The sequence below is a fragment of the Apus apus genome, chromosome 3 (assembly GCF_020740795.1).
Source record: "Apus apus isolate bApuApu2 chromosome 3, bApuApu2.pri.cur, whole genome shotgun sequence".
Taxonomy (NCBI): domain Eukaryota; kingdom Metazoa; phylum Chordata; class Aves; order Apodiformes; family Apodidae; genus Apus; species Apus apus.
The window spans coordinates 66,619,431-66,636,513 of NC_067284.1; the positions used below are offsets into that span (position 1 = coordinate 66,619,431).

At 37.8% G+C, this 17,083-nt stretch overlaps 1 protein-coding gene across 1 annotated transcript in view; it reads right to left on the minus strand.

Moving 5' to 3' along the window:
- Positions 1–17,083, minus strand: part of KCNK2 (potassium two pore domain channel subfamily K member 2) — a 78,959-nt gene that overhangs the window by 56,825 nt on the left and 5,051 nt on the right. The window contains exon 3 of the mRNA XM_051613559.1: positions 6,269–6,386. Within this exon, the coding sequence (XP_051469519.1) occupies positions 6,269–6,386 (118 nt within the window). The remainder of the gene's footprint in view (positions 1–6,268; positions 6,387–17,083) is intronic.

The window sequence follows — 17,083 nt, forward strand, 5'->3', positions numbered from 1 at the left end:
GACCTTGCCTTAATGAAACTGTACCTGTTGCTTTGGAAAGGGAACCAAAGAAGATTGTTTCAAGTTGAGAAGCCTTGAAAGAAACCAGTCCTCAGAATCTAGACTCCAATGTCCACCATGCAGTCAAGCTCATTTAAGTCATAGTCCCAAATGCATATTTGAATACTGGTATGGTGGAGGAAATTCCAGAAATACCAGAAAATACCTAAATAGTGGCCAGTCAAATCTATTTTAGGTTTTTTACTTTTAGCAGTTTTTCACCAACCTCTGCCTCAATCACTTCAGCACTTGCACTGCACTGACTTTTGATTGCTTCTTCTGTCTCCCCTTCCAAATACACAAATAGAAATCCCCGCATTTATCTTCTGATGAGCAAACTGGAATAATCTTTTCAAGTGAAATTCTTATGCTTATCCTTGATAGCTCTGCTTCTTCTTTGGAGTCACAAACAAACAAGAAAACTATTCTTACATAAATCTGTGATGCTTCTTTATTTTCTGAACTAAGAGAATAAATTTTTCATCATAATTTGCAATTTTTTAATCTTTATGATTATCTGATGTAATAGGTAAGACGTGATTATTAACAATATTTGTATTTTTATAAAATCAAACATATTTTCAATATTTTAGTTACCGAGACATTATTCCATTACTTTGTGTTTCAAAAACGCAGTGAAATGATGCCTGAAGGGACAGATTTAGCAGTAGGATTTTATTATTGTTTCAAAACAATGAGCAATGTAACGACTTTTTTAAATGCCCTGCCTTCACAAGAAAACCTTGTGTCCATGCAATGGGAAAATGGCAGGACATATTCCTTATAGTTAAATTGCATGTGAAGCTACATAACTAACTGCAACTCTAAAACTGACAAATCAAGCTCAGATTTCTAGTAAAAAGTATTAACATTTTTTTCAGAATATTAGCTGCATGCTATTCACAACTACTCCCTAAAATATAAATATTTACAATTTGTTTCTTTTTTAAAAAGCAATTCACATTCCTCTGTACTCTTTAATAACAGTTGCTAGGCTTTTGGGCCCAAGGAACATAACCGTATTACCATAGCTAACTGCATGAAGCTAAGTTAAAGTCTCTGGTCATGAGTTAACCTCTTTCTCAAGAGGTTAAGTTTCCAGTGCATATGAGAAGTTTGGGTTCAAAGATCAGAGGCTGGTGATAAGAAATAGAAAAGGACAAAAAGAAATTATGAGTTCTTCCTTTGATTTTTAGACACAGTTACTAGCAACTACCGGATTTGTACAACAACATGACTGCAAAGTAGCCTCAAGTGCTAAGGTATTAACGGAGCTCTGTGAGCCACCCACCCCTGCATAGACATGGCTGTTTGAAAGGACGAGTTCTGGCAAACCACAGCTACTAGCAAGGCTGCTGGCGTGCCCAACATGCTCACAACTGTTATCCAAGATACTCCATCTTCCCAGAGTGCCCTTTCCACTATAAGTCTATTTGCAATGCTTGAAAAAGTTGTTACACACTGGCTGGAGTAGCAGAAATAAATCAGCTACTTCAGGTGAAGATCCGTAGGAGCCTAGTAGAGGTTTTCATGACAGTTTCTGATGCTACAGTTGACACTACATTTTTTATGTCCTAAGACAGCACTCATTTGGGAAAACAACTGCAAAGATCAAGGCCTTGGCCTGTCTCCTTTGTTTTTTCATTTTTCTAGATAATGGTCTCAAGCTTGCTGTAAGACTTGTCTCCTTTCCTACCTACTGCCTATATAAAAATTTCTCAGGCCCTAAAATGTAAGTCGTTTTTGGGGAAGCAGGGTCTGCACAGGTTTTGTGTGCATGCCCATTTCTGAGTTAAGCTACCTGTTGAAGGAAATTATCTAGAGGATAAAAAAACATGCAAAGCTCCAACAGTGAGCTCTCAGAATAAAAAGAGTTGACATAAAGATTATTTCCCCTCTTCCTCAGCACTATCTCCACCTTTGTGATCGAGTTAGTATTTTTGCTTGCTTTTCTTCTCAAGAGTCTTCTTCCTTTTCTTCGGACATGTGGTCTTAAAACAGGACTGACCGGATAATGACATTTCAGGTAGAAAAGCAGAGTATCTTTTGTGCTTTGCAGCATGCACAGTATCCCAGGGAACAATGCAATCATATTTTCCATGGACAATTTTTGCATTCCCATTTCCCCCTGGCTGCCCTTTTCCTTCTTAGGGGCTGTCTGAAACTGCCCATACACACAGAGTAATCATGCACTTTCATGTTTGTTTGTTGAGATGCTTGCTTGTTCTAGAAATATATCTACAATCTAGAACACCTAATTAAGGAAGCCAAACCTGCAGCCAGTGATGTCCCTTCCTGAAGTAAGTTTTATGCTCCTGCACAGTAGTAAGTGCAAAGCCAAAACTAACCCACTCAGACACGGGAAAAAAGCCCCACAGGATCTTGTGAAATCGTTTTGACCCTGACCTCTCAACTAAATCCACTTGTTAGGAAAGATCTAACAGCTGTATGATAGATTATGTCCTATTAAAACGCAATTTATTAATCTTATAATATGAACTGTAACATTATTGGATAACATGAAGGGTTATAAGAGAATGTTTTAAAATGTTGCAGAAATATCAAGCCATGCTTTCTCTAGTGTTATCTCTGTTTTTGTTAGCAGGCTTTGAAGCTCACTAGATTCACATAACCCTATCACAGAGCCTTTCAGCAGCCTTCAGGAGACCCAGAATGGTAAGAAACTACAGATGGTTCTGGACTGCTGCCAATAGCCACCAAAATACATAGTCAATATTTTTTGCTTAAATGTCCATCACTACTGTGATATAATAATAACAGTAACTGTAATAACTTATTGCTTAAGAAAATGCTAAAGGCTTTTAAAAATATTATCCCCTGTCCCCAGGAACCAAATACCTTTGGGAAGCAAGCACTACTGTCATTAAAAAAGGTTTAGGAAAGATTATCTGTAAATAAACTCATGGTTCCATTTGAATTTCTCGGATTCTGACCGAGCAGCAAGAGGAACGTGGGCTAAATGACAAGGTAAAATCATAGTAAAAAAATATTTGGAAAGCTACAGAATCTACTTCAACACTGGAAAACTATCATTTTCTCTAAATGATGGTAATCCTTTTTACTTTTATTCAAGTACTTCTTAAGGTATATAGTGTAAAGGACATAATATTTATAAATCTTATTCATATTTATAAACTCGCTTTTACTAGTTATTTCTGTAAAGTTGATTTATGAATGTATAAGGGCTTGTCTTTGTCCACAGAGAGTATTTGTAGTGTTTGGCTGAAACTATGGCAACTCTCTGGAGATGCTCATAAACTGCATATTTAGTCTCTTGAGAAATTAAATATCAAGTTACATGATAGCCATCTGCCCTCTAATCAGAAGGAATGCCTTCATTTTCATAAGGTTACTCATATATGAAAAGATAATGCTCTGGACACAAAATCACTTGATTACACGTAATACTTTAAAAAATAAGGGAAAGCACGCTCAACAGAATCACAGTCACAGAATATTAGGGGTTGGAAGGGACCTTGAAAGATCATCTAGTCCAAACCCCCCCTGCCAGAGCAGGATCACCTAGAGCACATCACACAGGAACGCGTCCAGGTGGGTTTTGAATGTCTCCAGAGAAGGAGACTCCACAAGCTCTCTGGGCAGCCTGTTCCAGTGCTCTGTCACCTTCAAAGTGAAAAAGTCTTCGCTATAGGAAACCTCCTATGGAAGGAACCTCCTATGCTCCAGCTTGCACCCACTGCCCCTTGTCCTATCACTGGACATCACTGAAAAAAGCCTGGCTCCATCCTCCTGACACTTGCCCTTTATATATTTGTAAACATCAATGAGGTCGCCCCTCAGTCTTCTCCAAGTTAGAGAGACCCAGCTCCCTCAGCCTCTCCTCATAAGGGAGATGTTCCACCCCCTTAATCATCTTTGTGGCTCTGCGCTGGACTCTTTCAAGCAGTTCCCTGCCCTTCCTGAACTGAAGGGCCCAGAACTGGACACAATATTCCGGATGCGGCCTCACCAAGGCAGAACAGAGGGGGAGGAGAACCTCCCTTGACCTACTAACCACACCCCTTCTAACACATCCCAGGATGCCATTGGCCTTGTTGGCCACAAGGGTACATTGCTGGGTCACAGTCATATTTCTGTCCACCAAGACCCCCAGGTCCCTTCCCAACCTGTACATGGTATTGGTACATGGGGTTGTTCTTTCCCAGATTCAAGACTCTACATTTGCCCTTGTATTTCACTAGATTTCTCCCCACCCAACTCTCCAGCCTGTCTAGGTCTCTCCGAATGGCAGCACAGCCTTCTGGTGTGTCAGCCACACCTCCCAGTTTTGTGTCATCAGCAAACTTCCTGACAGTGCATAACATTAACACTTGTCACCATTTTCCTGGAAAAGTCATAAATTCCAAGGGCTTTTCATGACAGCTCCACTTGCTGTCACACTGCAAGCCCTGTGAACCACTGGAAGATGGTTCTCAGCAGTAAGACAACATCAACCACACTATGGCTTTCACGTAAACAAAGCACAAAACTGCAGCTGGCTGGGATCTTCCCATCAGAAAGGGTCTCTGATGAAAAGCAGTTACCCCAAAGCCAAAACATATGACAACAGTTTGATATGGGGTTTTTTTCCTACATTTTCTCAGTTTTCTATCACAAACCCTGAAATAAATATTTACAGTCGCCTAGTCTAACCTGATTCTGATGACTCTGCTTTGCAGAAACTACCTGAAATATTAATTTTCAAATGTATTTCCTATTGGGTTATCTCGCCTCTTGAGGACAGCTGATCTATAGCCTGGGTGCCTCTGCAGATCCCTCTCTCCTCTAAGCAGGACTCATGCATATTTCAGTTGAATCAGGTCAATAAATTAAATCAGGAAACATTCTTACTTATAAAAGCCTTAGTTTTACTTAGAAACAAAAGAGTGAAACAAATTTTCCATGGCTTTTAAATAATCTCTGAATCATTTAATTCCTTAAATGGTTTTCGTATGTTAACTTTTATCCTTTTTTGGAACTGGAACAAATACTAAGCACTTTCTACAGGACCATGGATACTTACAACATAAAGTTTAGTGCTGTCAGAACAGGGTAACATAAGAGTGATCATGAAGCTATCCTTTCAAGGTTCTTGCTTTTCTTGGTTATGATCTGCTAAAACTACATTTTTCCATACTTATTCTTTTATTAACCTGTGGACCTACTAATGTAAAATCATTAAATTTGCTAGTAACCTTGGCAAGGTAGAAGTTTCACTTTGTTTTTACTAAAGCTGTGTTTCAGCTATTCTAGATGTGAAAAAATATTACACATAGATGTAATATATACATATATATATACTCAAACACACAAAAAATACAATATTCATGCTTTTCTACATAAAGAAAGAACAAAGGTACATACAACACTTGAAAACAGCATCCTCTTCCATCACAATATGCACATAAATTTTACATAGAGATAATTATTGTAACAGTGCTACAATTCCTTATAAATTACTCTCGTAATATAGGTCTTACATTTTTCTTATTTGATTTCTTCTTCAAATTTCCAGTCATCTTTGTGGATGCCCCTTCCATGATCTGTGTGCTACACTACATCTTTGAACTGTTCACCATGGGAAGAAACTGAAAGATCAAATTCATACCTGCTCAGAGGAGCAATAGTTCTCAAATGCAGGAAGGAACCAGAAATCTCCCTGAGCTTGTGAGCACAAATAAAATCACCCTATGGCTTCGGACTTCTCTGAATGCAACAGAAGCCTCAAAGTAAGTGTTTGAAGGTGAATCTGCCTATCAATGCAATGCTCGTAACCTGAAGCTGAACTGAATCTTTACCATGTACTCATTTTTCTCAGAATTTAGAGAAGACAACAATATGGAATGGGATTATACAGATTTGAAATTCCATACATCTCAGTCAAGGTTTAATGCATGTATGCTTTAAATCATGCCCTACTTAACACTTGTGATTACACAGTTGACCAAATTCTCCCCAGAAAATTTTTCCACAATCTCTTCTAGTCACCTTGCAAAAACATACAGCAACATTTTTCTTCTTCAGAAAAATCATTTGCTCAGCTAGGGATCCTTACAGACAGCTGTAGTTTCTGCCCATGCTGCTAAAAAAAAGCTCTCTACTTTAAACCAGAAGATTTGGGAAATTTACCATCAGCAAATATATACATACAGTGGAAATAAAAATTTTCAGCTCATTTACTAAGAAAAAAAAATAAGCTGTGTCCTACCTATGGTGGTAATAACAGTGCCAGCAAAGAAGAAGGAACTTCCCAAATCCCAGTGACTGATCTGAGTAGATGTGTTTCCTAAAGGTATGATTCCTGCATTTATTGCTGCCACTACTTGCTGCAAGTTAAAAAAGATTTTCATCAATATTCATGAAACAATTATATTAATATACATTGCACAGTAAATGTATTAAATTACTTATTTAATCCAAGCAATAAACCAGAAAAGGATCAGTGTTGCTCTGCTCAAGCTTTATGATTCAGTTAGGCTACATTTTAATCTTCAGCAGATACCCCAAGCACTTCAGCAGTCAGCAGATCTGTAAACACCAGACCATTAAGGAGAATCCAAAATCCACAATATCAGTAACAGCATCACCTTAGATAGATGACAAACACAGTGATTTTAACAGTTGCAACTATTTGGTGAAGAAAAATATGCATTAGAAAAATATTTACAATTAAAGTTTTCCAATATATTCCTCTACTGAGTTAGGCAAGCAGATGTACTTCTTAGAACACAGTCATTTTAAAACTCCAAGAAAAAAAGCCCATGTATTGTTTTGGATCAAATCAACTCCAGTTAATTAAAACACTTTTGTAGAACAGATAAATCAGTAATTAAAGATTAACAAGAAAACTTATGGTTATAAAACTTTGACTATATCAATAAAAAATTCAGAGTCAAATATCAAATGTATCTAAGTTTATACAACTATATACTTCATATATATCATTTTTGAAAAATTCAGTTCTAGCAGCTAAAATGAACAAACTAGCCACTAAGTGACATTTTTATAGTGTCAAGAAATACGAAACATTTTCCTACTTCAGTAATGTCACCTACTGTAAATTCTTGCCACAAAAAGTATTCCTGTTTAGTTTTATCTCTATTGCAGATATATAAAGTATTTCAGTTAAAAAGTACACATCAAGAAAAAGCATTTTTAAACTTGCAATAAATATTTTAAGGCATGTAAGTTACCATTTCATTCTGAAAATTTGAAACAGGACTTACTTCATATTCATGATCCTTATAATAATAATTGATGTTTAACAAAAGAACAATAGAGGACACAGTACCGCAAAGCTAAAATGAACATTTTAACTAACTAGTCGTTTCTACTTGGCAAGTCATCCAACAATGATTATGCACTTCAAGATATTCAGCAATAGGGCAGACCAGAAGGCTTTTTTATGTGGGCAGTGTGTTGCAGAGTAACAGTGTTGTGCAGCAGCAACAATTTTTTCAATCCCAAAACACACCACTGATAATTTGCAAATGAAAACATTTTTGTTTCTAAATAGAGCCCATGGAAGTCAGTTCATCTGGACAGGAATGACAAAATACCAATGCTGAATTAACCAAGCAATCGATTTCTCATGACAGGATCTCAATTTACATCCACCATTTCCTGTTTGTCATTTTCAAAGCTCAGATGCACAAAGTAGCCATTTTAAAGTCCACAGCTGCCTCTCCACAGCCACAGGGATCTTGCTGCCACACCTAAGCCATTTTCCACATTTAAGGTTCTCAACAGAAAGCCAGCTGGGGTATCTTTATATATGTGCTTACACTGTTTTATCTTCTATATCTTCAACTGTTTTAATGTAAAAAAAAACAAACAACAAAAAAAAACCACACACACACAAAAAAACCCAAACGAACAAAAAAACCCCACAAAAAAATAACAACAGAACAGCAGATAACAAAGATGTAGAATTTTCTTCTTGAGGAAGAAGAAAGGCGGGGGAAAGAGAAGAATTTAATTTTCCTTTGGGTTGGAAGAATAAAGCTTCTTCTACTAGGCTTTTACACCACGTACAACTTGGCAACAGTACATACAGCAGTACTGACACTGACAGGTATTTACTGTAGGAAGGGGCACCTCAGACTAAGCAGGATGTAAAACCCTCCCTTGTATTGATTTTATAATTTATCCAATACAGATATTCCTTTGACTTGTAAACCCCAGTGTGTTGCATTCTAAAGCCTACTGAACACATTTTGAGTACCATTTCATTTCAGTACACTAAGAACTTTCATCACAAGTCCTTGTACCTGCAGATGGGAACACGGTCTCCAGTGAGGCCATCATATGGTAAATCACTGGATCAATATAATTTTATGGGACTGTTCATGTTTTATTACAGTTTATTGTACTGGATGAATGCACTACCCAGAACAACGCACCTGTTTAAGTAGTCCAGTAAGACCAACTTTTATACAGATCCAGATGTAAAATGCTTTCTGAGCTTTATATCATCACTATACATTTTTAAGCCATACTACCTCAATGTCTTTTCTATGAAAGGTATGTCAATCTAAACTGCTTGATGATCCACTAAAGCTGTGCATTTCCTAACTGCACTATACTGTACCTGCAGATTTCCAAGAAAAAAATATACAGCTTAAGGCAGAGAACTACTCTGTTGGGTCACTTCCAAGCACAACAGATGGCTACAAATGACAATTACCCACCGTTATTATGCCACTTATTTTAGCCAGCTGCTAATTAGGAAAAGAACCAGGGCAAGCAGGCAAGTGATGCTTTCTCTTCCTAACATCCTCATAGCTTCTGACACAGAGGGACTTTCTGAGTGGGAGGCTTCATCTGCATCATGGTGTTCAGATTGGTTTGCGTGGATCATTTTACCATTAATTTATCTAACTACTTTTGGAGTACACTTGTACTTTGGGAGCCAAGTCATTCCGTGTCAGTAAGTTATGCAAATTCCTTGTAGCTCATTTAAAAAGTATTTCCCATTTGAGATTTTTATATGCTTCAAAGTAATTTTATAAGTTCTTATGAGAAACACATGAACAGCAATTTCTTATCTCCTTCAAGAAATTAATTATCTTAAAGACCCATCAGCTACCTCTTTTTTCCAAATTAAACACTATTTCTTATTAAATAATATACTTACCTATTTAAATAGATCTGTTGAATATTGTATATAAGTAATTTTTTATTGCCAGTATTTCTCATTGACTTTCCTTGTACCTTTACTGATTTACCTTATCAACTGTTTTAAACATAGTTTTAGTCATAAAGGGCCAGATGATGACTTCTTCATTGCTCAGTTATTAGGTTTCAAACACGAGCTATTATACTTTCTCCTGCCCTCTTCCCATGTGTGGGAGAAGCCAGCCTTAAATAACAACAGAGCTGCAGCATTAAACTCCTTTTGAGTCTTCTGTAAGAGTCTTCCTTACTAAGAAGGATGACAAGTAAGGTTGCCATTTACTGAAATCAATACTGCTGTCTCATAAAGTCTTTCAATGTTGCCTGCAGATTTTATGGGAGGGGCAGCTGCATTTTGTTGTTTGGATCAGAGGACGTATTTTTATCTTAGTCTGTTCAGTGTCTATGGGCAGATACTCACCTAAGACTATTCCCAAGCAAAATTTTAAAATAAAATAATACATAACTCCTAACATACATCAGGGCACTAGTGTCAGGAGAGCATCTTCCTTCTGATTACATGCACTGGACAAAGTTACCTGGAATAGCGGATATTAATATTTCTCTAACCTGGAATAAAAACGCAGGCTCATGCTGCTGGTTTCCAGTAATTTCACTAAGGACCAGGATCTTGCCCTCAGTGTTCAAATAGCATGCTACTCATTGGCAGTGCTTTAAGATCTTATTTTCTCTGCCACTTTAGTCTCTGTCTTCTTTTTCTTGACTGTGGTCTTACTACTAGAGCAAACACAACAGTATTTGTCACAAGTTTGGCATGTCATTCTTTCCTTCCTTCATAGCTTCTGTCACCTGAGCCTTTCAGCTTATCCCAACTTATACAATAGCAAAAGTAACTCTGGGCATTTTGAATCTTGAAACAGCTAGAATCATGAAGACCTCTGTGTGCAATGACTTTACAAATAATATGACATTATGGTTACAGCAAAAGTATTAGCTTTTTCACCATTTGGTCTTCTGTGATTACCTTTATAATAGTGAAAATGTGGGGGAAGGAAGGTTTTGACAATATAAAGAACTCAGATAAAATTTTCAAGTATCTAAGAATGTTAGGAACTTAATTCCCATTTGTTAAGTTACATTTCTTAGGCTAGCTCTGTACTGTATCCTAGGATAGGCATGAGTTGTGTCTGATAACAAGTCCTAACTTGTAGTACATCCAAACTATCTGGCTTTACACCTGCATTTGGTAATCATATTTAGTACAGCAACAGAGAAAAGAGGCAAAGACACTTGAGACCAGAGTGGATGGTCCAGGCATGACCTGTTTTACTTTCAAAAACAGGACCCAAGCTCCACAGACACATGAGCTTTGCATTCAGGCTGTATTTTTTTGCTTGAAACAGAACACTGAGAAAGAAAAGTGGCAATATAAGATCTCATTTTAATTTAATGTCAGCTTTTCCATTTACTATATAATTTAGAAACTCTTTCTGCTAAATACATTGTGCAATATTATCACAGCCCTGTGTTCCTGCAAATCTCTGTAGAGGTCATGCTGAGGTACCCTTGTAGATTAGGACAATTAATTTTGTGACTTTTTTCTGTCAAAACAAAAGATAGTACAGCCTTTCAACCAGCATGGATCTTTGGGGAAAACAGAAGACTTCCTAGGTCAAGGGATTTCAGCCTCTGGTCTTCTGACCCTGCAAGGAGTTAATGGAGATCACAGAATCATGGAATCATAGAATCATAGAACAGTTCGGGTTGGAAAGGACCTTAGAGATCATCTAGTTCCAACCCCCCTGCATAAGCAGGGATCATCCCACTAGACTAGGTTGCTCAAAGTCCCATTTAACCTGGTCTTGAACACTTGCAGGGAGAGGACATGCACAACTTCCCTGGGCAACCTGCATCAGTGTCTCACCACCCTCACATTGAAGAATTTTGTTCTAATGTCTAATCTAAATCTACCCTCTTCCAGTTTAAAGACATTACCCCTTGTCCTATCTCTGCATGCTCTTGTATAAAGTCTCTCCCCAGCTTTCTTGCAGGCCCCCTCCAGGTACTGGCAGGCCACTATAAGGTCTTCCCAGATCCTTCTCTTTTCTAGGCTGAACCATTCCAACTCTCTCAGCCTGTAATGTCTAACAAAAGGCAGCCTGTTGGCAGTAGAGCTACATTCAGAGAGCAGGGGTCCACAGAACCACAGAAGCAGGACAGAGAGGTTACAGGGAAGAGTAGCCTCTGGTAGTCTGCCACTCTTTCACACATGCATCAGGCAGAAATTCGTGTGTGTCAAGCCAGTCGCCCTAATAGTCATCTCCTTGTTCCACACCAGGCTCTTAATATGTGCTTTTGTACCATCTTCCAGTCACTTCACTTTCATGGAACGATGTAACACAACACTTCACTACTCCCAGCATTTCTATCCAAAGATTAAAATAGAAGCACCTTAAATTATGCTTCTCATAAAACAGAGCGTGCAGTCTTTCGTTACCCAGCTTGCCAGGAGTTAACTTGTGCTTCCTGACAATCATTTAACAAGTGATGTCAAAAAGTCAGATATGCCTCAAAGTTTCTGGAAACTGATTTCTCAGCCTGTATTTCTTCCTCTGCTGTCTTGCTCCCATTTGACAGGAGCACTCTCTCACTCTCCAGTATAGTGATAAATCTCATATGGCCCAACTACTGCATGATTGCTGCCTTTTTATTTCAGCTTTGATTTACAAAGAATGGAAATCCTAGTTCTTTGTTCAGAGGCACACTAGGATGCTTTTAACATTTAGCAAACAACTCTCCAGCCTCCAAAAGCACACGCTTTTGAGCCTTGCCACTGAAAGAGATTGCAATGATGTTTGTATTATAATTCTGTGACTCCCATGTTTTTCTTTTTAGCTTGTATAATGTAAGACTGTAATAATATGCGCTGGAGACTAGTACCCAACACACTGAGGAACTGAAAAACTCTTTTCACCCTGTGTTCACTATGTATTTGAACTAAAAATATGTAGAAACATAATACATTTCTGGTTCTAAATATGCATCACAAACAGACTATGTATATACATTGTGTGTGTGTGTGTGTGTGTGTGTATATATATATATATATACACATTCAGGGAAGAGGGCTTTTCTTTGCTTCTTGAGATTGAAGACTTGAAGGATTATGCAGACAGCTGCTCAGCAAAACTTACCAATGAGTCACACCTGCCACCCTTTCTAAGACAAAAGCTGTCATTCAGATTCATTCAAGCTAGCTAGGTTCTAGGTCCTATAAAACTGTTCATGTTAAGTAAATGTTATCCTTTAAGAGCCCCACCACCAGAAGCAGCAAAAAAAGTTCGAAACTAACTTGCTTGAATGATGTAGCAAGGGCAGTTGAATTCATTTATTATTCTCCCAAAAATCTGTATTTCTCTTTTGCTCATGAAGGATAAAGACTGTGTGCTTACAAAAATTCCTTTTGGTTTAACAACCGCACAGAAAATAACTACAGAAAAGGGAATTGTCTTCTCGTTGAAAGGAACGCTCCCAAGCAACAGAAAGTCTGGCAAAAAATTCCCTCCCTCCAGTAGTTAAGTGCAGAGCCAGAAGAGGGGATCCGGCTGTAGAGGACAGCAGGAACCAAAGCAACCCTAAGCAAGGCACGCACACAACACAGGGGCTTCTGCAGCCAATCCAAAATGCTACCACAGCAAGTGGGTATCTGTGTGAATGACAGGTCTGGGTAAGGTCCTTCATAGGGATCTTTCATTTAATAAATATTCCTCTGATGTGGTGATACAGGTAGAATTTGGGGGGCTTCACTGTGGAAGGAAGTAACAGCATCTGAAAGTTTATTTCTGACAGGAGTGAAGGAGAAAGCAAATAGTGGGGTGAAAACTAGACTTGCAGACTCAGTGAGAGGAAAAGACAAACAAGACATTGCTGTACCAGTAAGGACTACATGTACACTTAAAGCTAAGAATTCCTAAGCTTGACTGCTTTGACAGGCAGACACCTTTCTAAGGACAGGCATATGCAGAAGGTAACAAAAACTGCAGTTCCTGAGCTTCATGTTTTAGCTACTTTAAAAGTCATGTAATTCATGTTGCTTTGAAAACACCAATAGGCAGCTCTTGCTACTGGTATCTCCAATTCGTCACAAGCTTCATGTCTGACATGCAGACAGTATATTAGAAACCTGATGCAAGGATATTTTAGATCTTCAGATAAATAAATAAAATATGTTGCTGCATCTATTGCTTTTACTTCCATAATTTTTTTCAAGACATTAAGGTTTACAAAGCATAAACACCAACTGCTTCGAGGTTAGGATCCAGGCATGGGATGGTTCCTGCCTCCTTTTGGAGAGGCTGGAAGGAACTGCAAAAGGGAGAGACTAAGAATATTTAGGATTTAAACTGGTAGATTCAAACTCCCTCAAAAAGGTCCTGCTTAGAGGACCCCAAACCTCCAGCTCGCAGGACTGAGATGTCTATGAATGTTGTGCCTAAAAGAATTGAAAAAAAATGATTCAAGCTTAATGGGCTTAGCTAATAAATTCAAAATTGTCTAAATAAATTTGAGATTTGTCTGAAAACAAGATCATTGCATCTCTGTGACTTATTATCTCCAAAAATTATACAGCAAGCTCAAATACCTTCTAATCTCTGGGAGAGAAAGAAGGATTTACATGTCTTTATTTTAACAGTTTTGTACATAATCAGAGAGGTTGCAGCTCAATGAGCTTATCTGGCTGAAATGAAACAACATATTCTAAGGATGTAACAAAATTTGTTTATTGGGGCTACAATGCAAGTTGTAAAAAGCCCTATGAAAAAGACATAAAATCAGCTACTGACAGAGGTGCAATTCAATGTAGCTAGCTACCCTGAACTATAAAAATGAAGCCACAGAAAACATATATTTAAAAATGAAATAATTTAACAAGAAATTAATCACATAGGAAGCCATGGTGACATTCTGGTGATGCTAATTCGATGAAAGAAATGCTGGTCCTATGTCATTCATAACTGTGCCAGGCTTTCCTCAAGAGAGATTTAAAAAAAAAACAAAAAAACAAAACAACACAAAAACACAGCAAACACAACAGCAACAACACATTTTTCCTCGAGGGATATAAAAAGAAAACACATTTTGGTCTCATTCACAGCCTAAGAGATGAATGGAAAGAAAAGGGAGAATGCAGCTGATGCAAATATAAGATGAAAACAGGCACGGGATATGACTGTGGACTCCAGCACAGAGAGCTGTTCTCTTCCTATTAACCACAAGCCCAGGCAGAACACGAAGTGATCAACTTGTGGCATTAAGGTCAATTCAGCTAATCTTAGTCCTTCATTCTTTTTTGTTGTTGTTTATTTTAAATGGAAGCACATTTTTGTGGGCATTCATTTTTCAGAGGAATTCATGTACCCTGAAAGGGGTTGAACTTAAAACTCTACAAGAGTCCTTTATTGCTAACACAGCTTAGTGCAGCACCCTGAAAACTTGCTCAGATTTCAAAATGAAGGCTTAATAAAAGAAAAATTACCACTTGCAACACATGAAAAGAATGTGTTATTTACTGTGATTATTATTTTTTCCACTTGTTAGGGTTTTCAGAATAAATATTGGCTTTGTGCAGCCTGGTCTAGCGTGGGTTGTCCCTGCTTATAGCAGGGTGGTTGGAACCTACTGATCTTTAAGGTCCCTTCCAACCTTAACCATTCTATGATTCTATGATTCTAAATATATTTGAAGGGTGTTTCTGCTAAAGGAACCAGAAACGTTCTGTTACTAAGTTCCGGTGCACCTTTACTTGAAAACTCTTTAAGCTTCAGAATTAACTCACTAAATAAAATAATACACACCAGTTTGGTAAGATACTCTAGATACTTAAAATAATATAACTGCAATTTCTCTTATTTCCATTTTTTGTATGCAAAAATAATGCATTCAATTCCTTCATGCTTGAGGATTAAAATAAACTTTTTTTTCCATTTATATTTATACAGGTCAACACTAAAATAAATAACTGCTGATTAATACCTAATTAGGTGATATTTACATACAAAGCTCTTCTCTTTTTTTTTTTTTCTTAATCAGCTTTGTCTTTGGCAGGAGGACAAAATACTTGTTTCTCATTGCCAAGACATCCCACAAGAAGCAATACTCGTCACATCCTTACCTCTTACGAACAACATGAGTTCTAAGGAGCAGAAAGCAAACTCATTTCCCCTCTAGAGAGGAACAAGGTGAATGAAACCACAGTAATGACAGCTTTGCAAAGTTGTTGGATAGAATTTTCAGCCAGGTTCACCTGTCCCCAGAGACAAACTCTTAATCCCAAGACCTGTCATGAAGGTATATGCATGTATTTGATGGCTGTGCAGCACTGCAGGAGGACATGTATGCAAACTCAACACCAACGATGTAACCTAAGGTCTCCATATTTGTAATTATGCACAGGTGCATAAATACAGCAAGAGATTTTTCTAGGTACTTGGCAATACATTTTGTGCATCTGAGTTTAGAAACTGTCTCCAACATTTTCAAATGTTTAGAGGCCAGGTTACTACAGGGAACAGTCAACACACTAAAGATAACTAGAACTAGCTTGAAACACACATACAAGTTCTCTAATTAGAGAATTTTTTTTTCATTCTTAAATGCTTATTGTTATTTGTGTGTGTATAGCTGGATTATTCCCAACTTTCTATCAGCTTCTGCCTAAAAAGCTCAGTGTTGGGGAAAAAACCTGTTCCATGCAAGCTGTAAAAAATCCTTAGTATAAATTAAGATTTGGGTCATATATTTTGTCACACAGACATAAATCCACACTGTCTGAACTAAGCTTACTCTTTTGTTCTGTCACCTGGCAGTTACTTTGCATTGCAGGGCAGGGCCAAGTTAAGAGCATGCATAGACAAAGAAATCAAAACACCATCCATGATGATTTGTCAAAGAGTTATTCTTCCAAAAGAAATCGCAGCAAAGAGTCTGGCCACATTCCTTTCTACAGCTTTATCATGAATTAGATATTATATGTGACCTTCACCAAACCAATGCTTTTTAACTGTGATCTTTTCAAGACCTTCCAACTGAAACTTTAAAAAATTAAGTTTAACATCAGACTGTGCAAAGCTTGCTGGTCTGTTTTATTCTCATTAGATTCACCCAGATAGTGCCTGTATGTTCACAGACTTCCCTACTGTGATATTTCTTTAGTTGTAGATGTAGATATACCACCACTGATTGCTATGCAAGGTCCACCTCAGCACTGCTCTGTATAGCACAGGGTGATCCACTTAATATTGCTACAGCAAAAGGAATTGAAATTGTCTGAAAAAAATGGCCTCTTGGGTGTTCAGATATGCTCTGTGTGACTTTTGCACACTTTAAGTATGGTACTAAATAAAACTGCTCATGAAATACCAAAAAAAATTATGTACCTAGCAGCAAGTCTCAGTCATACACTGCTGTTGTTTGTTGCAAGGATATTTTGTTATAGTAAGGCAACAAGGAACTGAAGTGGTTTAGACTGAACGAGATTTGCAACACTGGATCATGGAAGTCAGAGATGGAGAAGGTCATGAACTCCACCTCTTTGTCAACACATGAACAATGCAGCTGGGCTGGACTGAAAAGTTAGGAGGAAAACCCAGGTCATTTTTCTGAGACAGCTGAGGCTACCTGGCTGCGACTGTCAGAGCACTCTATTTCATGAACTTTCCACATTTTCTGTGCTGCATAGCAGCTCTCCATTGTCCCATGTTTCACATGTATATAAAATATATAAAGTCTACAAAAGTATAATTCTCACTGAGCACACCTAGAGGAGCCATGCAATCTATGTGAAAATAACTAGCTTCAGGAATTTGAAACCCAGAGAATAAAGCTGTGT